Source organism: Apostichopus japonicus, chromosome 2 (genome assembly GCF_037975245.1).
Source record: "Apostichopus japonicus isolate 1M-3 chromosome 2, ASM3797524v1, whole genome shotgun sequence".
Taxonomy (NCBI): domain Eukaryota; kingdom Metazoa; phylum Echinodermata; class Holothuroidea; order Aspidochirotida; family Stichopodidae; genus Apostichopus; species Apostichopus japonicus.
Window position 1 is genome coordinate 8,257,545 of NC_092562.1, and position 25,631 is coordinate 8,283,175.

A 25,631-nucleotide genomic window follows, 5' to 3' on the forward strand; every position below is an offset into this window, starting at 1 on the left:
GCAATGAATAAGATAAAGTCATGAATGAGTCATAGAATACCAAGTGTTGGTTCGTTGCTGAAATGAACTGGTATCTCTGGTTGGTGAAGAACATAACATTTTGATGGCATCACAGTGATCCTGAAAGACCTGTAATGCTGCACATAGGAATACATTTGCATAGAATGTAGACTTTGCTCATCAATATTCTACTTGGTTGGAGTCAACAAGTGATTGTTACAAATACTGTGGCTCTGTAACTGTCAAGAGAGCTGAATCTCTGTGATGTTTTTGGTGGTTACTTAAAAACTATGGTTACATTTTAATCTGTTACCTATCAGGTGAAAAAAATTAAAATAAGGCAAGAAATTACACAATCTTCTGGGTTTTTCCAAAGTAATCAAGACAAAGAGCTTTCACAGCAAAAACAAAATGAGGCTTACAAAATTTACTAGAGATAATTGATTGTTCCTTTTGTGTCACCATATTGCTTTATAATCTACTTTAAAGCTGTAAGTTTTTTCTTAATTGAACATCTCAAATAATAAAAAATAGAACAAGTTTCAACTTCTATATTTTACACAGAATGTATTCAAAATAGACCTCAGTGATCCTAACTGTCATTTTAGATCTCAGTTTAATTTGTGAGATATATTGAAGTTCATCATATTCAACACCTTTAGCAATTGCTGCATATCTGAGTCCTTGGGCGATAACAGTAACTGAAGGAGATGTTGGACAAAAAGCAGTTACCGTTCAAGTCTGTCGACAACCATCTTCAGAAGAAGTAACCCTTTCAGGTTTGGGCTTATTTTTATCTTTAGTTTTAGAAGATCAAAGTATTGTAAGTTTTGTGAATGCATTGTGATTTGATTTGGCAAAAACATAAAAGTACATAAAATGGTTTGACTAGACTTCTCATGGATGCAAATATATTGAAAATGAAGAAAATATGAAAGTAACTTATATCATCTCAAGGCAAGGGTGACTGAAACCTACAGGCAAGAGATAATAGCCTCATTATTACAAGTTGTTGAATTGTAATGTATTCCAATTGGATAGCCATTGTTAGTGATATAAAAGTCAGGCTACTTTAATGTTGGTATAATTTCAATTTATTTGTTGAAGTTATCTGCTGAGTCTCATCATTTGTTGTCTTTCAAATGTTTTTCTATCAAACTGTTTGTTGTGGGCCTCTTTAGTTACTGTGTACTGTATTGATCACATGCATTGAACTTGACAGGTATAAGAGTGGTAAATTGGAGAGAGGGGGGGGGGGCTGGTTTTCATCTTTCTTTATAATTATCAACTGCATCTTGGTTAAACTAGATCTAAAAAAAAAATATCTCTTCTACTTGAGAGAAATAGTATGTCAGTTTAATACAGGTAAAATAGGTTATTTCAGATACCTTTTCATTAGAAATGAATCAGTCTTAATATGAATCATTTGCATAGTATGTTTGCTACCTATTGTACCTTTCATGCTTGATTTTTTAACACTAATTTTAATGACTTTAGACATTGACACTAATTACAGGTTAATTAAAACACTGACAACAGAGTACAGGGAATAATTTAGTGTTCAAATTTTGTGTAGCAGTATTGAAGTCCCTAAGTTACGTTTTTATTTAGTAGTACATGATCTCCCTGTGTAAAACACTGCTATATGTTTGCATATATAGCAATTTGACCATTATGTATGGCTATTTTGCAATGTGATACGAAAAGACTTTGGGTGCTTTTACACTAGATCCGGATCAGATTCCCTGATGTTACCAGGCTTCATTTCATGGGGTAACCTTATGCATTAATCCGGGCACATTTACACTTGAGTTGTACTCTGATCCTCTGCATCTTTTAACCGGATGTTGGTAAAACTATCGGTTATGGAAATGTGTCATGAGCAGCCTCGGATCGCGTAGTACGTATACCTCTAAACTTTGTCATGGTTGCATAACCTTAGGATGACAATACTACTACGCTATGTTTAATGGCCCACATGCAGTCGATGTACGCAGGAATTAGCACATGCATGATACAGGACTGGAATTTCACAGGAGTTAATACATGTGACATAATGCTGTTACCGCGGATATCTTGCGTCACTGTTGATGCGAGGGTGTTTACATTGCAAAATTGATCTGGAAGTCTGGATCAGATCCTGGTTTCTGCCAGCATCAAAATAGGAGGATCAGATTCAGATCCAAACTGATCTGAACTATTCGATCGCTACCGCCATGATCTAGTACTTCAGGATCAGATCCTGACGTCGCCGTCTGGTTTGGATCTAGTGTAAAAGCACTGTTATTCCCTGGAGCAGTCTGTATTGACTATACTGATCAATAACTAATAGGTATCTTCGTAATTGTATCAGATATTATTAATTGCTACAACCAACTTATTTGACCTGATGAGTGGAGGTAAAAGTCTTTATATTTATCCTTTACTCTGTGTAAACTAGTTACCATCTGACAGCAGTCTATTGCATGAGAAGAGCATTTGTTGTAATATTGAGGCTTTCACATGTGAAAACTTTCAAGTAAAGGTTAAAAAACCAACTCTATAGCTCCCTATACATTGATTGGTTACTTAATTAATGTGCTGTGCATGTATCTTCTCTGTACAGTGTACACATCATACTCAGGATCAGACCCAGCATTGCCAGACGTTGACTATGTGAACATTCCATTCAACACTCCTCAGGATGTCACGATTAGTGCTGGACAGCCCTGCACTCCTGTGAATGTCTTTATTATATCTGATTTGACCCAAGAAAAGATCAGTAAAAACTTTAATTTGTTCTTGCGTGATCCACAACCATCATCATCAATGGTCTATTTTGTGGATCATGATCACTTGACCCTTTTTAAAATAATAGATGATGATCCTGGTAAGTATAAAGTAATAAATCATTCCTTAATACAAATAAACCAAGTAATGGTCATCTTCCCTGATAATGTACCTTAAAAACAGGTTACTGGTCTAGGTATCAATGGTTTGTATATACTGCTGGTAGGAATTCTATCACTTATGCAAGCCGTGCTATGGTAATATAACTGTGAGTAACATGTTTAATACCTGTGATAAGATGTTGTGCACATGGTGCTAGCATTTCATTACAGGAAGATCATGAGAGCTAGCTGACAGACTTCATGAAACTAAAAAAATTGTTGAGATGTCATAATGAGATAATAAATGTGCTTGCATATGATATATGTTTGATAGAAAATATATATATTCATGTTGGAAGTGAGGTTCGACAGTTTATGTGTTCCTTGCATATCAAATGTATGTTCAAGTACCTAGAATTATAATGAATAGATGCTAATTAGGTTCAACATTATGGACTTGCAGCTGTATGTTAGATTGACTTGTAATCTAACAGTAAATTCATACACTCTTAAATGTACTTACATATGTACTTACATATGTAATATATGTAATATTATATATGTAATATTAACACAAAATCAAGTAATCTACTTGAAAGATTCGGAATGATATGTGCAAGGATGGGAATAAGTGATGCTTAAAGTATAAAGGGCAGGTCCAAGCTTATTGTACTGTATCCCTAGAAGCCAATTTTCAAACTTTACTAAAGCACCCTAAATGTGGTGTCATGTTAAAGCTGAATTATTGAAGTCTCAGATTTTCACATTTTTTAAAAAATTTTTTGCCTATGCGAACAATTACCGCCAGCTAATTTGCATAAATTCAAATTGCAGTGTGACGTACGGGACATTTGGAATCCTATTTCCCTGCCAGCAATATGAACTAATTGAATATAGGTTGTGTGGGACATGATACACCCTTCCTTCCAATAATTTTGACATATTATGTTTGGGGGTTCATCAATTAAATATGCTAATTAGGTAGTGTCCAAATACTGATGTCCCGTACGTCACAATTTTCAGCACTTTTTTTCAAGTTTTGATATGGAGGAACAATTTTTTTTTGTGATATTCTGTAAAGTTCTAATTAAGAACATTGCTCAACAAAATCCATCCCACAAAAATTGAAATAATATTCACTGCAAATCTAATTATCAAATTTAAAAATGTGACGTACAGGACAAAATGTGACGTACGGGACATAGTGTGGTGGAAACCCTGTATTTATACATAATAAACATGCATGGGCTCCAATGGGGACCTCTACTGGAAACCTTCCAATGCTTACAAATTTATTTTGTTGAAAGCTGGTAGTTGCAATTTATAATCCCTGCATGCCTAAAGAGAACTGATGACCACCAACAGCCCAGGTGTTGTTCAATAAACTATCGGGAAGTCAATTGTGTGTGTGTGTGGGATACAGAATCATCAACAATGCTATTCAACATTGACATTCAATCATTCAATCAATCAGAAGACATTTATATAGCGCCAAAGTCAACATAAATTGTTCAAAGGCGCTATTAGCCTTGGTCATTGGTAACTTGTCACACCCACACACCAAAGTGTGCGCAATTCAATCAATCTCTCCTGGGGCACCACAGTGCACCACAACCACGTGTCCCCCGGGGGACTTCCCATAGGGTGCAGCCAGAAACCGGCGCACGCAACTATATTTACAAGTTACCTGGCAAGTCCCCATTTATACACCTGGGTGAAGTGAGGCAATGGAGATAAAGTGCCTTGCCCAAGGACACAACGCAATGATCTGGCCAGGGCTCGAACCTGTAATCCTTAGATCACCAGTCCACTGCCTTAACCACTTGACCACAACGCCCTCCTTACTGAATGAGGACGACTTCAAGAATGTTGAGTTTGCATTTCAACATTTCGTAGGCCTATTGTGAAGTGTGACTATCATGACTGCACAATGTTCTTGATTCTTGATTTTTAGTTACAAGTGTAGAGTTTCGCTCGCCCAATATTTGCAGAGGACAATCACTCATTTGTTCAATAACCAGTATTAGGTCAGTCTATAGAGGTTACTTTGTTGTACTAATTTCATAGATGGGTATTATGTGGACGTTACTGTGGACATTTTGGTATGTTTTGATTGGGATAGATCATATTTCAACTTCAGGGGCAACAGTGGGGAGTATGATACAGTGTTGTACAGTATATACCAAAACAGTTTTGCACCAAAACTTTGCATCTTTATTAAATCATATGTGGTCTAACCAGGGAGCTGCTACTCTAAGAGTAGCAGCTCCCTGGTCTAACAAAGCTAGAATTGATGTTATGAGTATTTGATGTATGTGTAGAGTAGATTAATACTTTACGCATTCCATGTTTTATGTAGTAGAATGATCTCACAAGTACAGTCAATGCTCTTTTCCGTATCCCAGAAAGAAGGAAATATGGCATGAAATTACCAATGACATTATTCTGGCATATCCAAATTAATGTTTTTATGTAGAAATCAGCTTGTTATGGTATATTCAGGAATAAAATTATGAGTTTTCATAGTCAATTTGTATATGGACAAATTGTCCCGTACGTCACAGGACAATTTTCATTTGTGTAATCACTGTACTGGAATGGCTTCATATTTTTTTCTAATATGTTACAGCTTAGCCCTTGGAAGGTTAGGCTATTCACTAGTTATAACAGCTTGATCACTGCCCTCCTAATTTCAGAGGGTTTTCAGCTTTGCTCTTTAGTAAAAAAAACACAAATTCTCTGGTGTCCCGTATGTCACACTGTACATTAATTAAGATGGGACCTAATTAAAGCAAGTGTAGGAAATCTTCATGAGTTTGTAATAAAGTAGCAGCAATAACAAATATGAAAACCTGAAAAAGTTTCTGGAAAATAGATTTTTATAACTTTTAGACACATGCATTTAAGTCTCTGAAATGCCCCGTACGTCACAGAGCAAATAGCTTGGACCTGCCCTAAAGCAAAAACATCCCTATTTACATGCATGGTTCCCACACAGTCAGGAAACAAGTCACAGAATTTGAAGGTGCCAATTTGGATATTAAGGCGACCAGATGATTCCTGGGGACAGTCCAGAGATTTCATGTACCATTCCAAATAAAAAGTGTCATCGGAAATATCCTCTGATTTTTTGTAAAGTTAACGTCACCGGAATATCCCAATTTGTAAATTGCCCTGCATCACATCAATTTTACATGTTTGGCCTCCTGTTTGTGAAGCAAGCAGTTTAAACCTAACTTGTGATATTTTACATCTACAAACTTAAACTTCATTCATGGCTCACACATAAATGCAACCTAGACATTGAATAAGTTAATATACTGTAATTCACATGGAAAGCATATTGTTGTACTTAGAAATGAATATGTCTTCCAGTTACCTTCACATTTTCGGCATTGGATTTTTACTTTGGACTTATAACATAAACATACTTTACTATAAAGTGTTGCAAAACTTCTTTGTAAGCAAGTTTTAATAGGATTTGACAGACTTTTTTCTTACTTCACAGAAAGTTTCATATTAACTAGCCATGCATTATCATACTATACACCAATTTAACATCAAACAAATATTATGCCACAGAATAGAAACTTCTTCTATAAATAGATAATTAGTAATACATCTTATACTGTAATAATCCACATGCTAATTTGTAGCATGAAAGAACATATCATTTGAGGCCATAAAAGACTAAATGTTTTATCCATTTAATTTTGATTGCAGCTGAAAAACCTGACTTTATTGTTTGTGTATTAGAAAATAAATTGCAGACACTTTAATTGGTTAACCTCAGCTGATTAAACGGTCACTTCTCAAGAATTCAATTTTGTGATATAGCATACAATCTGTACACTGTCAGATAGCTGTGCTTTCTTCTAATGGTCTGCATTAGAATATGACTTGTGCCTCCAGTTATCCTTTACATGTCATGTCACAGAATAAGAGAGAGGTCTATAAATTAATACCAGATAGATAAGTGTTACTAACATTGAAGTATCCATGACATTGCAGTCAGTGAGGATTCTCATCATATGGGAGAAAAAAGCATTCAAATGAAACACTGTATCATGCAGTTGCAGGAGTGGAATACAGGGATGTAAGTTGGAGTTATAAAAAATACTCTGCTGATGTAAAGAAACTTATAACACATACAGCATGCCTTGGTCACAAATTCACAAATCACAAATTAAAGGAAAAAGTAGCTATTAAAATAATGGTATAATTTGGCAGGGTAAAAATATTTTGACAGAATTATTCCTCCTTCACTACTATGCAAACACCATCATCCTGATATAAACAAGAGAGTGCAATTAATCAAATTTACTGTTATCTTGTCAACATATTAATGTAAGTCAAGGCTATTTATTGTCTTCTTACAGTTAATTGTGATCTTGATTGTCCATGCTTTAATGGTGGAACTTGTCGTCCATCTGCCATACAGAACCCATGCACTTGTCCAACTGGATTTGTTGAACCATTTTGTAAAATTTATTGTACAACATTTATTGTTTTTTCAAATACATCTTTGCATTTGTCTAAGAATGAATGTTAAAACAGTATTATGTAATAGTTTCATCATATCAATTGCAAGTATGTGTTACTCAGTATGCAGATTAACATGAATGTTCATTAACTTCACATGAACTTTCAATTTATTACTTTCCCAGCTACTTGCATTATTGTAGTTTGTTCTCAGTACTTGTCACAAAGGTTTCACAAACTGTCATTAATCAGCATTGGCTTTATCATTTAAATTAGCTAGGACTCAATGAAAATATAATGGGCTTTACAATGTCTGGAATTTAGTGAGATACTAATTTGTCAGTATGGGACTCACTGAAGCAGGTTAACTCACTTGTGTCAGTATTTTATTTTTAAATTATTGAAGATCTTATAGACACTAATTTGCAATATTCTGTCCTAACTAGTGGATTAAGCGTGCCTTTAAATTATTGGAAAATTGGCAATTAAACCATAAACAAAATTTATTATTTGCCCTTAATTTATTTCACAGAATCAATTTTTGTATAATTCCAATAAAAAAATAATCATTATGGCCGTAAATATGCTAAAAGCTTGCAAATCTGCTACTTCACTTAATTGTACTGAGCAGGTCATTCTGCCATGAAATATCATTAAGAAAAGAAATTTAAAAAATGTTAGCCATGTGTTCAGACAGCTACTGCAAAAAGACTGTGTGGATAAAATGTTAAAATATGCAACAGAAGATGATTGGAATGTTAGAACTATTGTTTCTTGTTTAACTGTCATTATTTTGGAACATGTCTTCAAATGCACATACACACTAAGCATATATTATCCTGTTATCTTTACTTGATTCATTAGAAGAAAGCAGTCTGAGGAGGGAGAAAACATTGTCTATATAAACTGCTTTGAGCATGTAAACAAATCAAAATGTCAAAGGAAGTAAATGTGGAATTGACAAAATATCTTTCTTGTAGGATATTTGTCAATGTGAAATATCATTCTGATTTATAACTAATATCTATATGCATTATAATGCATGTTGATATTTGTTGTAATTGAATCCATATGATGTATTATTCTTCCAATAGGTTGTCTCATGGAGCCCTGTCAGAATGGAGGTACCTGTAATGATGATGTATGTTCCTGCAGTCAAGAATTTTTGGGTCCCTCATGTCAGAGTAGGTAGTATCATTAAATCCATTATAAGTATTCAGTATCACTTAAAGAACATTTCCAAGATTAACTTTAGTAATACTATGATATATTAAGGTCCAAATTTTATGCCTAAAAATGGAAATACTGCCCAATAGGCAAACAGTACAAAATTAATAATCCTGTCCCAATAGTGTATAGCTGGTCCACCAGTTTGGAATCAATGATACGTTGTATACAGATCTTTCTCCTGTTACATTTTTATCCACATGATAAAAGGTAGAATGCTTCATGTATCATTCTGAAATTAATTTGTACCGCCCAAACTTAGTAAACAAGTTCCAACCAGCAATTTCTTCAAATGTTTGGTAACTGACTTTGGTTTTAATGTAAATCGTAACCATGTTTAATTATATGCTGTATGCATCTATTTATGTGTGTTAGGGAATATGTGCAATGCCTTGCTGGAGAAATGTTATCTCAAAGGGAACTTGGATGGATATCAAAGTTGATTGTGAATGCCTCATGTATAGAGCAAGTTCAGACTCATTTCAAAGTATCAATCAATTTGAGTGTCTTGAACAAATGTTTATCCTATCAAATCTAAGATCATGTTTGATATTAAGTACAGCAAACCATTGACTGAGATATTGCAATACAGTTAGAAGTATAAACCAATAGTAAGAAAACATCTTTTGTTAGCAGATTTATCAATCTGAGTATCATTGAATATATGTAAAATCAAAGCTCACAACAATTTGAAAGATACATCTGCTATAGTTTATGGTTCCAATATCACACAAACATTTTCAAGAACCATGTTATTTGTTTCACATGCCAAGTCCCTTTGATATTTCCTTACTACAAAGTTATTACATATGCATATTTCATGATTGCCATATTTATTGTTTTAACATTGTGTGAAGCATATTTTGTGTTGAGCTCAGATTTATAGTAAAGTGGGGTAAAAATTGCTTATTATCATTGGTGCTAAGCAAATAGAAAAGTATTTGACAAAGGTATATCAACATGAATACCCCCACCCCCCCACACCCAAAGAAAAGGTTCTCAAAATTAAACGTGTAGTTACTGTTCAGCCTTCTGCAAAAATAACTTGCTCCTGTATGTGTATACAGGGTAGGTGTTATGAAGTTTGGTCGCATTAAGATGTAAATTCATATTTTTCAGTGGAGTTATCTTAGTGTTAGAATATTTTCCATTTATTATGTTATGTAAATATACATGTTTGTTAATGCTCTCATCTTGCAGCAAGTGAAGTTTATCTCAGTCCATTAGAAGTGTCAGTTATAGAGGGGAACGTTAGTGATGATACAAGTGTCCAGATACGTGTTTGCAGAAAACCATCCTACTTGACAATGACTGTTTCAGGTTAGATTTCAATATTAACATTGTAATTGCATTCACTACAAAAGTAACTTATTGATGAACTCATATTTGATATTTGGATCCACCTTTGTGGGTACAAGAACAATTTTGTTTACATAGAGGTCAAAGGTCATTGGAGATCACCAGAGGCCAAAGTCTGACAACGTTGTCAACACTATAATTAACTTAAATAGTACATGGTGGTTCAACTTCATAGTTACTTGTTAACTTTGTACAAGAAGCACATATTTTTGGTTTTGAGATCAAACTCAATAACTTCAAAAGCAAATCATATTGTGAATTCAACTAAGTATATGAACCCTATTGATTTCTACATAGGTCAACAGAGGTCACAAGAGGCCAAAGTCTGAACACCTGGTTAACACTATAACAAAAATGTGTTTGGTGGTTACTTGTTGCTTGTTACTTAGATCAATAGTTAATTTGCACAAGAACTAATGTTTTCTATGGAGGTTTAATGGTAACAGGTCAAAATCTGAAACCCTTGTAGAATCAATAACTTCATAAACAAACCTTGGATTAAATTCAGTGAGCACAAGAATGCTGACTTTTTTTCGTAGAGGTCAAAGTTCAATGGAGGTTAACAAGTTTTATAACCTACTGAACACAATGCCTCCAAAAGCAAAGCTTGGATAAAGTTCATGTAGTACGTACTTAGCAAATCACCCTTTATAAGTTCACATATTTTATGGAGATGAACGGTTACGTTAGGTCACCAGAGATCAAAACTCTGAACAGTAAATGGTATAATGTAGAAATAAAGCTTGGGTGCAATTCATATATTGTGTGTAAATTCACTAAGTAAGTAACAGAACACTATATTGTTATCTGTGTAAGTCAAAGTTAATTTTAGGTCAAAACTGAATGTGTACAGTAATGCAATGAAGTGTTTACATAAAAGTTGGCAAGGAGTCACTATGCCTGTGGGTTTTCTGGTTTTTTTCCTTGTTGGAGGCAGAATATGAATCCATGTGGTGATGGTTTACTAACTAAATATGTGGATGACCATTAGTGTGTTCCAAAGTGTGAAATTAAGCTTATAAACTGGATAACTCCAAACTTGAAGTACATGGATCCACCATTAGTGCATACAACATCCCTAGTATTTTTTGGTGGAGGTCAAACTTCATTTGACGTCAACAGACGTTAACTCCACAACCTTAAATCAGATTATATGCAAACTTGGAATACAGTTATTGGTTAATAGCTAGTACATGTGGGCATACATATTATGATCATGGGTGATGACATACAACACAAGCAAGGAACCATAGCGCCTGTTGGGCTCTTGCTCTTTATTTTATCTTATTCATTTATTTCTAGCAGGCTCTGTGATGCATGCAAGCTGCTTGCATTGACTTTTCCCAGTGCAATGACTTCAAGCTTGTTTCCTCATAAATGTTGACAGTTTTAATTCTTCCCAATAACCACCTGGAAGTCTTGTAAGAAAAACTATGGCAATGGCTTGTCATCTTCAATACGGCAAACAAGCTCTCTCTTAATATTGATAAATCAAATTATGTATTCGTTAATACACATCGTTAACATAAGTGGGATCGTCAGATTACATTGAGCCGTAATTGCATTGCTAGGGTTGATACTGTGAAATAATGATTCAAAACTAAACTGGCATGATCATATCCCAAACTCGCTAAAATAATAGCCCGAAATGTTGTCATTCTAAGCTAAAGCATTTTTCTAAGCATTTCTAAGCTACGACAGGGTGTCCTAAGAATAGTGTATCAAAGTTTGGTTGTCCCTCACTTTCATATGTTATTATGTCATGTGCTATTATCTGGGTCGATACTAGAAAATCCAATTTGAACCAGTTGAACCATCTCATGATCACACTAGTGTTTTATTTCTGAATTTATATCTTTTAAAACTTAATAATATTATTAAAATAAAAACTGCATGCTTCGTTTACAAATCTTTAAACAGCAACCTACCCCTGCATGCATTTTTTGGTTTTGATGAATATCATAACCTATGTATTCATGATGGCGTGTGTGTGCGTGCATGTGTGCGTTTGTGACGCCCAGCTTGTAAACACGATATCTCAAGAAGGGAATGTTGGACCAACTTCATGTTTTATGTGTAGATGTACCACATTGAGTACAAGAAGTCTTTTGTTTTCTGTGGAGGTCAAAGGTCATTTGGCTTCACCAGGGGTCAAAATGTGGAAACCTTGCAAACACAATATCTCAAGAAGGGAAGCTTGGACAAACCTAATATGTAGTGTGTAAACATACAGCATTAAGCACAAGAAGCTTATTGTTTTCTGTGGAGGTCAAAGGTCATTTAGGGTCACTATGGGTCAGATTGTCAAAACCTTGTAAACATGATAGCTCAAGAAAGGAAGTTTGGGCAAACCTCATATTTGGTGTGTAGTAGTACCACATTGAGTTCATGAAGCCTATTGTTTTCTGTGGAGGTCAATGGTCATTTAAGGTCACTTGGGTCAAATTGTAAAAACCTTGTAAACACAATAGCTCAACAAAGGAAGCTTGGGCATACCTCATATTTGGTGTGTAGAAGTACCACATTGAGTACAGGAAGCCTATTGTTTTCTGTGGAGGTCATTTAGGGTCATTAGGGGTCAAATTGTCAAAACCTTGTAATCACGATATCTCCAGAAAGGAACCTTGGGCAAACCTCATTTTAATGTGTAGAAGTACCACATTGAGTACAGGAAGCCTATTGTTTCTGTGGAGGTCAAAGGTCATTTGGGGACCCCAGGGGTCATTTTGTGAAAACATTGTAAACCAGTTATCTCAAACAGGGGAGCATGGGCAGACCTCATATTTAGTGTTTAGACATACCCCATTGAGTGCAACAAGCCTTTTGTTTTTGGTGGAGGTCAAAGGTATTTTGGGGTCACCAAAGGTCTAATTTTGAAAGCCTTGTAAACATGTTATCTCAAGAAGGGAAGGTCGGTCCAATCCATATTTAGTGTGTAGGGGTACCACATTGAGTACAGGAAGCCTGATGTTTTTGGTGTAGGTCAAAGGTTATTTGGGGACAACAGGTCAAATCGTGACAACCTTGTAAACATGATATTGCAAGAATGGACAGATCTCATATTTGGGTTGTAGATGTACCATATTAAAATTAAGGAGCCAACTATTGCTTTTGGTGGAGGTCAAAGGTCATTTGAAGTCAGCAAATGCCAGAAATTTACTTCACTCCCCTCTTATACTTGTCTCTCCACACTAACAAATCTTCCTAAACATAATATCGTAAGGGAAGCTTGGACAGATCGCATATTTGGTATGTTATTGTACTACATTGAGTACAAGAAGCCTTAATGTTGTGAAACCATGTTTTACACAATATTTCAACAAGGACTGATGTCATCTTTAGTATGTTGATGTATCTATCACATAAGTACATGAAGCTTGTTGTTGAGGTCAATGGTCATTTCAAGACAGCCTGTGTCATTGTGAATTATTTGTCACATCGCACTGCTTTTCACTGTATTAGTAATATCAAATATGTTGTACATCCTCACTGTACATTTTGTCAAATTCATGCAGAAAATAGGTGAATGTTACATCATCGAAACCACTATGCATTTTTGCATTCTGGTTTTCTCTACTAATAACGTTATTCATATCTAGGATACAAGACATGCTGATAACATTCGCTGTTGTCTGGTTCTACTTTGGAATGTTTAGCTTAAGCTATCATGTCATGAAGACTCGGAAGACAATAACAACAAATATTAAACTGTCAAAGTCTACTTAACTACTTAAAAGAAGGGCAACTAAACCCTGCATTAAATGTTATTAATATTATATCTCTCATAACTCTGTTTGAACTCAATTGATTGAAAGTTGTAAACAAAGCTACTCATTTTTTTTTTTTTCCGCCCTCGCAATTGTGATTTAGTACGGCCAACCATATCATTTTCTTTAGTATCAGTGGTCCGTTCATGGGCGAAAGTCAACTTGAAGCCAGTTCAAAATGCTAGTCACGTTTTCTTCCACGAACAGTCAGTGTGTAAATCATCTCGTTATTTGCATGTACAAAACGTATTGGTTTTGTCAGTGTGCTGACCTTGTTAAGGTTGTCAATTCTTCTGTTCGAAATTAGTAAGAAAACAACCGATAGGTATCAACCGTGTATTTGAAGTCACTGATATCTTGATTTTAGTCATTTTGCTGAATTATTTGATCTCAGTCATGAATTTTGGTGATCATTCATCAATCACTTTGGCAGTTACAAAAATATTCGTAGGTCACCGGGGCCTAACTAATTACCATTTAACTTGACTGTACAAACTCGATTCTTATTATGTTGGTTTTGCTAAATCACGATGAGGGGAACATTCAGGTTATAATTGTAAGATAAAATTTGAGAAATATGGCAATGTTATGAAGTATCAAATAATATCTGTATTCGTGAAAAATATGTTGTCAATGACTCAACGGTTTTCGTTTGAATCGGATACGTTTGGTAGGTCTATAACACTCAGTACTATACAGGCATATACACGAAGCCTATACTGGCATACATCATTATATAGCCTATACAAAACTGTGTGCACGAAGCCAACAAAATAGTCATTAACAAACAAATATAAACTTGAATCGATTGTTGATGCCTGGTATCTTTAGTCCAGAACAAGTTACCCGTGAAACTTAATCCTTATTCAAAACGAAATGTCATTCATCTTGGTCACTAAGGAAGTCCATTGTCCACACCAATGATGTCATAGATGGCCCTCCTCATTAAATCTGAGTCTCATCTGAGAGCTGATCACCCAAGTGTAACTAAGCTGAAGACGTGAACAATAGCCTTGCGAGCGCACGCGGTCATGACGGCGATTAGATTTGGCAATGGTCCCTAACACTGTTTGAACTCAATTGGTAGTGATTTTATGTATCTTATTAACACTTGATTTATTATACAACATTGGACAAGGTATTAATATTATTGAATTAATGTAGTGTAGTTGTGATCACAATTGTAAACAGGTAAATGTAAATTTATCTTTCGTTTCTTTTAGTTGGAATGGTTCTACTTTATTAAACCTTTTTTAGGTTTTATAAAAGGCTTCCTTTCAAACCTAATTTATAACACACATTGTGATATGTTATGTTCATTGTATATTTTACCTGTCAAGTGTGAAAAATTTAATAAATTTAAAACTAGATGTTATATCTGCTGGGTGGTATTCCCTGGCCTTGCTGGTACTTCTTGTGCAACTGTAAATGTTATAAAACCATACAAATATCATCATGTATGTCCCATGTGGGTTCAGGGAAAAGGATAGCATATCCTTGAAAGTTTAGTTTGAAGAAAAAGGTTTATTAATACTCTTGAAATGATATAAGTAAATCTTTGAAATTCATAAAGGAAGATTTGTAACTAAATTTTTGACTGTATGTGGGACTGTTGTATATGATCAAGTTTTGAAACAAGAATATTATTAATATCTGTCAGCTAATTCTCCTCATATTTTCTTTACAGTTACCACCTCTCAAGACTCTGCTATGACATCTTCAGATTTTACTCCCATTAGCCTTGATGTTACAATACCCAGTGGACAGCGTTGTGTACCTGTGGATATATCCATTGTATCTGATATGATAATTGAGCCTACTGAAGTATTCCATCTGGTGATACTTCCATTTCCATCAGTATACATTAGGTTTGGGGAAGGAACTGCTACTGTGACTATAATAGACAATGATGGTAAATATCATATTAAAAATAAGATACATTGACTTTTATAGATCACATATGATCTAAATTTAAAGTCAAGCTCTGCTCAAATAAAAATCTTCTGTCTATTTTCATTTATTCTGTTAACATTACAGATTTAAGTGTTCTGATGAACACTGTTCTGATGTTCTGATGAACACCTTAAAATGTATACTATTTTTTCTGTGTGAATTGTTGAGCTTCCTAAGGATGAAGTAAGCTGTACTTTCTGTGGGTTTTAACTCCTTCAGTTCTTACTTGTCTATGATTGACTACATCTAACTTTAAACCAAACCTGACTGATAAATTTGTAGATTTAATTGTGTAGATGATGGATGTAGATGAGGGATATCCATGCTATCTGCATGGTTACTTTTTAAGATCAATTTCAGACAAACATTGTGAATACAATGTTGTTTTAACTTTAATTTTCAATGTGTACTATCCCAGCATTTAATGGTTAATACAAGATAGTAACTGCCCAGTAACATATACACAAAAGAAATATAGACACTCATACATGAGTGGCCTTCATACAAAGGCAGACCATCAAAATAAAAGTTGAAATAATCCGTTTTCATATTGGCAGTCTCAATATTACAAAAGATACAATGTTAAATTTTTCAATTAACAAATTCCAAAATTTGAGGTCAACATAGATCGAAATGAACAGATAATACAAGAATATATACAGTCTGGTAGTATCCTGTGGAGAGTGGATATTTAAATATACCTTTTGTTCCCACCAAGACATATTTGTAACTGTTGAGGTTGGTATGTATTAACGATTAGAAATTAGAGAAGTATGTGAGTATTGATTGAGGCAGCATCTTCTTCATCTTGCTTTGTTTGTTAGCAACAGATGTTTAAAGATGTGCTACCATTGATTCTCTGTTTGTGTGGCAAACATACACATAGCTTGTATAATCAATGTTAAAATTAATCTTTGTTCCTATTAGTGGTGTGCACTGATCATCATTAATTATGCAAGAAGCACTTCACATGCCAATTATCCAGGCTACATATAATGTATATAAATGTCCAGATAAGTTGCCAAGACCTTGATGACATCATCCTGAACTAATCACCTCACTGTATGAAGTGCCATATGTGACAATATATATACCATATATATTGATTATAACGAGGAATATATGTTGGTTATACAGTAATATATATGACTTATGTTTGTTCTTCATATACGTTATGCATAACCTATATATATCGCATATCATATATATATATCGCATAACATATATATTGGTCGTTATAACCTTTATATATTATATACTATTTTGTCATGTTCGGCGTGGTAATATATATATATTATAAAAGTGTGAGTGACACGCGAGAGTGGGAGGAGCTTAATTTCGCGCAACAGACATGTACGTTTACGGCGAATGTACAAAGTGTAGTGTAGAATATAGCTACATTGATTATAGAGCAGTCTACGTACGTGAAAGCTAGGCTGCGTCTGTCTAGCTGCCTAAAGCCTATAGGTACATGTCAAATGTGTTTAACAAGTGATGGAACTTCAACAAAATAGTTATTTCGACGCGTTAGCTAGCCTAGGCTTATAGGGCTAGGCCTAGCCTAGGGGCCCCTAAGACAAGTTAGTACTAACACTGCAGTTGGGCTAACTCTCCAGTACAGTTATGCAATTTGTTAGGCTAAGCCTACCTGTTATAGTGTTTGTTGGACGCTCTCGATCTCCACCACTCTCATAACTTGTCTTGCGACCACTGATCTGTACACTAACTGGATTGAAGCAACAGGCCTACTCTGTGAAGTTACCGGAAGTTACTGTCTGCCATGTTTGTTCACCCAAGAAGAGCGATACTGTTCACTGATTTTGTATGCTAGCGATATTTGAACGTTGATTCAATGGCTGTTTTCTTGTAGACAGAAAGTATCCAAAGACAAGTGAAGCGGCGCTGATATTAGGTGTGAGTCACTGAGGTGGGGGAGTGGGAGGTGGTCGAGAGACGTGCCCCTGTACTCAATATTAGATTGATTTTTTACTGCGGTCAATTGACTAAGTAAAATGAGGGTTGCAAAAGCAGATCAATGTGGACAACTCAAAAGCCTTTCCGATTATATTCTTGGTCGAAAGCAGCATTGAGGGGTTGGTGTGGCGGAGGGGGGGGGGGGAGGGGGACTCAAAAATTCGAAGTTTTTCAAACAGTTGTAGTCTAAGAGCAATCTCGTGAGTCATAAACTGTGGTATTTCATGTTTATGCTATAATGCTATTGTCTTTACCGGTTGGGTGCTTGCAGTTTCAGCTTTACCCTTAAATGATTACAAATAGGGTACCGACAAGGTAAACTATGAAAGAACATTATGGAAACAAATATCCTTTTCTTTAAATTTATTCATTTTAAGTGACACAGTTGTAATAGTACTGATTGTAGTGACTTGTTAGCACTTAAAAGTCCAACAAGAACTTCATTTCCAGAAAATTTAAAATCACTACACTCTGGACCCTGGAAGTCAATGCAATGTTTCTGGTGGTTAAAATTTATAAAAAAATAAAAGTAAATCAGCAAGAACTTCACATATAAAAGAATATTATAAAAATATTGTTTAAGAAAGCATAATGGCAAGAACTTCACATATCATAATCTGAAAACATAACAGTATGGGCAGAGGAAGTCAGTGCAATGCTTCTGGTGGTTAAAATGTCATGAAACTTTCCAAAAAGACTATAAAGGTATAAAAAAATAAACAATACATAGGGTGGCACCTGCAAGTCCATGAAATGCTTCTAGTGCTTGAAAATTATCATTTAACTTATACAAAAACAAATTCCGGCAAGAACTTCAACACCAAACAATATGAACTCACGAGATGTTTTGCCACTAGAGGTCAGAGAAATGTTTACATTGTTCAAAAACATAATGAACTTATACTTCTTCATTAACTGTATGATTGGATGGCAGAAATGTGATAATTATGATGGCAACAGAGCCTAAAAAGTACTGACAAAATCTTTGCTATAAGTTCTATCATTTTTAAACTTGGAATGTTCAGCCACATCAGTCCCTCCCCCCCCCCTTCCCCCATGTGTGATTACTGTCATGTCTTTCTGCTAATATAGCTCTCATGAAACGTTCTCTATGGTCTCTTATGCCCTTGAACATGTCTCTTGATATAAAAAGAATGAAGAGATAAATAGTTTCAACACAATATGCATGAAAATATATGTGATGTCGGGTATTTTGCGCTTTAGCTTTTTGGAGACTCCATTATAACATATGTATGATCTCCGGGGATACTCCAGGTTCACTGCACTCCGCATTTGGTAATTCATGTTTTGTACATGGGATTGGGCTGGATCGTCTTGCAGATGGTGGCTTACGAGTTGGAGTAATCTGCAAATTACATAAACAAAACATCAAAATTTAAATATAAATATAAAATTAATCTGTAGAAACGAAATAATTTCACCTGTAGGCAGCAGATCAATTGAATTGTAACCTGTCCTTGGTAATTCTCATTCATAAAAGGTGAGGCTTCAAATTTCCAAATAAGTCAAGCTTAGCCTTGTGCCTTGAGTTAGGCAACAACTCGCGAGTTCCTGCTTGCAGGAGGATCTAATATACATACATACATACATACTCTCTCAGTTTTCAAAACTGAGTTAGGTGGTAAGCCTTAAAGCAGCATTTTGCGTCCTCGACTATGATTTTTTTCAACCTCACTGACCCCACTATGCCATAACGACATACCTAACTAGCTTATCTATTTATATTTTACTCCAAATGGTGGCATAAAAGTCGAAAAAATTGCAACTTTCAACTTTGTTGTTCTCCAAGATATTTTCCGTTGGGAACCCAATAAACCTCGCCCATAATATGAATATTTAAACACTACGAACGTCATTGACAGATACGTAATATAACACCACGCTTGATTTGTGTACAGTCTACAGTATATGGCAGTTGTACCAGGGAGTTGCATAACAACTCTGTTTTTACCTCCATGGTTGTACCAGCGCAAAGTCTTGAATCTATTTTTAGCAACGGCTCATAACTAAACCTGCATCTCTGATTGGTTGAATTCACACTAGTGGGTTTGGGAACTGAATGCGATTAATTTTGTATGTGGAATACTCGCCAATTAACGTTGTATGCCTATGTATACCCTTTCAATTATTAAGCTACACATAATTCCTCATGTATTCAGTACGTCACGCAGTGTACTGAAAACTGTACTTTGATGCAAGAAGACCTAAATATGACGAAAAGCTAACGTTACTTATCATGTAACTTATTTCTTTCGCGAAACACGTCCATATTCATATTCTCGCCAGTGCATACAACGTAGTACAACAGACTAACTAGAATTCATCCCAAGTAATCGGCATAGCCTACCTGTGAAATGTTAACCCCTTTTTTCGTTTTCCACGAACATCCCGGTTTGTGCATCCATAGGCTGAACAGGCATTTTTTCAAAACATCAGATATTAAACGAGTGAGGTAAAGTTATTTCTTTAGGATAATGCAAAGTGCTGACTGCCGGCTCCGTACCTAGCTAGTAACAGAACAAGAGATGTTTGGCGTCTTTTTGGGTGATTCAAGATGGCCGCTTCACAGGGAATAGACCAACTAGCGTTCAGAAGCAGCGAGCCGCCAATCCAGTTAGTGTACAGATCAGTGCTTGCGACAGGCTCAGCAAGCCTATTAACTAGGGAAGAAAACTCGCTTCCCGTAAAGTTATTCGACATGTTGAAAGGTTCGATAGTTTATTGCAAACTGATATAACGTAGCTTATGCCCTATTCTTCTATTGCAGTACAGTGTAGGTATATACTGAAGCACAACGAGATAAATGATTCATTTACCTCGTTGCTGAAGCACTAGTATAGTAGCACTAGTATAGTATACAAGTCCTTTTGGCCGCGCTCCGTCGAAAAAGTTTATCAACAATACCGATCGTACAAATGCATGAACTCGCGAACGCGATTTGCATAACGGCTCCTCCCACTCGCGTGCCACTCACACTTTTATAATCTATATATGGGCAATTCCACGGTTACTCACGTTACATTTTTGAAGACTTTTGCTCACAAATGGTTTGATAGCTCCACCATTCATTCATTTGAATGACTGCTCTCTATGCATTGATAGGTTAACAAATTTACCTGAACATTTGCGAAAACACAATTTGATTATCTTGTTTCTTGTAGGAGATAGGTACATGAAAGTGTCGGTTACTCACGTTACATTTGAAAATCACCCCGACGCCAAAAATTAACTTCACTCAAAAAGTGTCCTCATACTGGATATATTTAAAGAAAATGAATCCATGTTTTTTGGACCTTAGGTGATGATACAAATACTGAACACAATCAAAATCACATCTGGTTTCCTGTCTTGGAGAAAATGAGGCATTCACCGGTTACTCACGTTACGGTTACTCACGTTACAGTTTATCCACCTATACAATACATAGGGAATCAGAGTTCCGTGAGGAACTTGCTGCTGGATAATGACTAGGAAACACCCATATATCAGTGGAATTGACATTTTGAACATCTTTTTCGGTGTAATTCAATAGTATTACAATCTAAATGAGATATATACCATGTCTTTTTGAGATAATGCATGAATCATATCTTCACAAATCGGCAACAAATTTTGAACATTGTAATTAAGTTTTATTTGAGGACTAGCAGTGTGTCAAACTTGAATTTACCCAGATATAATACTCAGGGAACTAAATCTCTCTGGGGAAGTAACAGGCCAACTGAACAAAAACCATGGACCAATAGGAAATTGGTAACATATGTTCAACATTAACATCTCAATTGAACATTGAGTAACGTTTGGAAGAGGCTTTGGAAGAGAAATTTTTTTGAAGTGCCCATGGTTATTGGCCAAGGTTGGTGCATCAAGGTTGGTGGTGAGTTTCTCCCTGAGATAGAATATCTTGTGCCTTGGGTTTAGCCACTTTCAATTGGGCCTAGCTGGCTGCATTGATCACAGACACTTGTACGTCGTTCTGGTCCCCCTTTGCTTCTATTACACAGGTGTACAATACCGCTTCTTATTCAATGTCATACCAGTCTATACTGAGTTCATACCAGCATTGCCACTCCCTGAGCAGGTTGAATTTTTCTGTGGCCTCACCATCTTCTGAGGGGGGTATTCCTTTCAGCAGAGCTGTTGCCATCATCTGTAATGGTGAAGGAGATGAGATCCTTGTTCTGTACCTGCAAGTGATGTTTACTGGCCATTCCAACGATTTGCTTGGCATTCTCAAATACAGATTTCAGACCGAGGTCGCTATTTCTCGCCTCAATTTCAGCTTGCGGCATCAGTAGGGCTTCCACCTTGGGCATCCCAGTGGTTGCTGCTAGAAGCTTTCCCCATTGTTAATGTGTGCCTTCAGAGATTTGACTTGGCTCCATACATGACGCTTCACTGCTCCACCAATCCCATCCACAGGACCCTTCCCATTAGAAGTACTGAAGTTAGAAGTTCCAATGAATCTCAAGATTGTGTTTTCTTGAAGGCAGATAATAGCAGCAGAGAGGAATCTGTTCTTAAATTGTGAAGCCGGACCATCCGACCAGACGGATACAAGCTTCAAGGCTTGGGGTAGGCCATCAAGGACTTTGTCCACATATGCCACAACTGTATCCTTGGAGTGGACCATGATGTCTGATGCCACAACACTGGAATGGAGGGAACCAGAGTGCCACACTGCTACTGTGAACAGGCTCACCTGTTCTTTGGTTCCAGTGGGCACTCTGGATTTCATCTTGAGATACACATGTGTAGTTCTCAGAGAAGTCTATTTGGATCAGGGCCTTGGTAGAAATGAAGGAAGTGGATCCAGCCCTTTCCCGCTCCAGGTTGAAAGATGCAGAAGGAGGCAACTCGTCGTTTAGTGGCCACCCTCCTAGCTTCTTGCTGAATCTTCTTCATGGGTGATGGGAGAGTACTCTCCAGGTGTTGTACTAACCCTAGCCTTAACCCACACTGCCCTCTCTTATTGAGCAATTATTTACAAGACAATAATAGGCATTTCCGGCGTTGTTTCAGTGTGTTAGCTTAGTTACTCACGTTACACATTGGTTACTCACGTTACACGGTTACTCACGTTACAGATTTCAGTGATCTATCACTCACACATAATGGGTCTCTCCTCATTAGTGATCTTGTTTCCACCCTTGGGACTATGAGTACTAACGAAATTATGGTTATCAGATTTCCACTTGCTAAAGAAATGTCACATAGAGAAAAAGTTGTTTTTTCGGTTACTCACGTTACATCAGTGATTGAGGCCTGAAAAATGTCTGTTCTGAAGTTGTCATGAAGAAATTTTGAATTTTTTTTCTGTCATAGCACAGTCAACAGGAGTATCTATCATAACACATAATAAAACTACCAAATACTATCTGATGAGTATTATATAGAATGGAATGGAATGTATGATGCATTTTCAGGATTATTTTGAGCTCTCATTCTCCTTGATTAATTGAGCCATGTATTCAAAATTTGAGTGCTGGAGAAAAAATGCTTACCTATTCCACAAACTTAGATATGTATACTACAACATTAGACTGATAGCAGGTTGAAAACTGACACTTCTTATTTTTAGGCCATGTCCCCTCCATCATGGAATTGCCCATATATTACCGCGCCGAACTTGACAAAATAGTATATAATATATAAAGGTTATAACGAACAATATATATATGTTATGCGATATATATATGATATGCGATATACATAGGTTATGCATAACGTTTATATATGAAGAACAAACATAAGTCATATATATTACTGCATAACCAACATATATTCTTCGTTATAATCAATATATATGGTATATAATATTGTCACATATGGCACTTCATATCACTGTCTCTAGGAGAACCAAAGTTACTTGATCACTTTTAGAACTGGTAATATAATGTATAAGGAAAGTAACTCTTAATAGTCTATATTGTCTAAATTAACAGCATGTTTAATCTAAAAAATCTGCATCCATTTGATACACCACAAATGTGTTATTAATTAACTTCTCCTATGTATTGATATTTCTTATGTACATCATTCATTTGTTGAAATAACACAGTCATTGTTCTAAAATATTCCCGGTTAATTGGAGCTGTGAAATGTAATTCTATTTGTCAAGATATATATGACCATATAAACATATTTCCCATACATGATGTCGTGTCTGGTGTGGACAGAGTTCACTTTACATCTGATTAGCATATCGTAACAGATGTATGTAGATGTAGGTGCATATAACATGATTAAACTTAGTAATCAGTTAATTGACTTCTGCATATGGTCAGAGGATGTTAAATATTTCTCTGCATATAATCGTTTGAACCAGAAACTATGACTGGATGTGGATTGCTTACATACATAGTCTTATGATGAACATGATCTATTCCATACTCCCCAGACACTGATCCTCCAGTGATAACTAACTGTCCGTTTGACAGCTCAAGAAGTATTGCACCTGGGACATCCACAAGTGTTTTCTGGGCACCACCCACAGCATCTGATAATTCTGGAGATGTAACTCTTACATCATCTCATCAGCCTGGAGATACTTTCTCTCTAGGGCAAACTACAGTCACTTACACTGCCACGGATGGTGCAGGAAATACAGAGCAGTGTCAGTTTGTTATCACTGTCATGATTGGTGAGTACTACAGGACAACTAAACTTGAATAGCACTAGTAAAAAACTTACTTGAACGTGCACATAGAATGGGATGGATTGTTTGCACTCTACAAGATTCATAAAGAAAGAGAAACCTGAACTATAAATATAGAAAGCAATTGATGGAAAGACATATCTCTGCATCCTGGAATTCTTCTTTCCAGACTGAAGGTAACTTTTCATTCCTTTGTCTTTATATTTAAATTTGTGTATTGTCACTATGTTATCAAAATGTGTGGTCTTCTTCTTGTTCTGTATAAATGGTTCTAGTTTATGAAAAGGCTTGATCAGGTTGGCCAGTCTTTATGTACAGAATTTTTTAGCTAAAACGGCCTCCTAGATCGTTCGAAATTACACTTCCCAGGCCTTGTAAGCTGCTCTAAAGTTTTCTCAGCATCCTTTATTTTGAGATCCCATGTCTTGGTATGGTCATCAAATAGTTTAGTGAAATAGAAAGAAAAAAACAGTCTGGTAAGTTACTTTGAAATATCATGACATATCTTTTGTAAGTTTGACACCTGCATTGACATTTTCAACAAATCTGCAAATTGCGCGTGGAAAATAAGGAAAGATTGACTGGGCTTTCAGCCAAGTAACATACTGAAATGACCTAACTATATGTCAAACTAACATCAAAGATTGCTTCTGAAATATTATTAGGGTGATAGACTGATTGGCCGGTAGTTCTCAGCGATAGTATTGTCTCCTTTCTTGAAAATTTGTTTTTTTAGCGGTTTTAAGAGCATCAGGGTACGTCCCAGAAGTGAAAACACGATTGAAAATGTAACAGAGTATTGAGGCAATGACGCGAGCAACGATGTGAGAAACCTGTATGATGTCAGCATTTTTTACCTTTTAACATCTTCTTTGGCATTCCAGTACATGGAAACCACCTTTCTATAAGGGTATAATCAGGGGTGGCGATTTGTTTCAAATATTGGGGGGGGGGGACATTTGCTTGGGTGCAGGCGTGTAGCAACTTAAAAAAAAACTACTTTCGGTGAAAGTCTGTGATGTACTTTGGTGATATTTAGTAACAAATTGTGACACAGTTAGACAGGCACGTAGTGAGGTATTTGCCAAGGCAGGGGCAAAACTTATAAGCAAGAAAATTTTGGCCAAAAATGCCAGATCGCTGGAATGGCACTTCCCAGGCCTTGTAAGTTGCATCTAAGCATGTTCTACTTTGAAATTACTAGCAATATCATATAAAAAAAAATCAAAAAATGTGCTCGGGGGGGGGGAGGGCGGTGGCCCCAGCCCCTTGGCTACGCACCAGCGGTTAGAAATCTTGTAAGAAACAGGCCAAATGGAA

General features: G+C 35.9%; 1 protein-coding gene across 3 annotated transcripts in view; it reads left to right on the forward strand.

The window, feature by feature from the left end:
* LOC139976753 (uncharacterized) overlaps positions 1-25,631 on the forward strand; it is a 101,680-nt gene that overhangs the window by 35,046 nt on the left and 41,003 nt on the right. For all 3 annotated transcript variants that reach the window (XM_071985479.1, XM_071985489.1, XM_071985498.1), the window contains exons 5-10: positions 663-779; positions 2,606-2,869; positions 8,447-8,536; positions 9,780-9,899; positions 15,393-15,617; positions 24,054-24,296. In XM_071985479.1, coding sequence (XP_071841580.1) covers positions 663-779; positions 2,606-2,869; positions 8,447-8,536; positions 9,780-9,899; positions 15,393-15,617; positions 24,054-24,296 — 1,059 coding nt within the window. The remainder of the gene's footprint in view (positions 1-662; positions 780-2,605; positions 2,870-8,446; positions 8,537-9,779; positions 9,900-15,392; positions 15,618-24,053; positions 24,297-25,631) is intronic.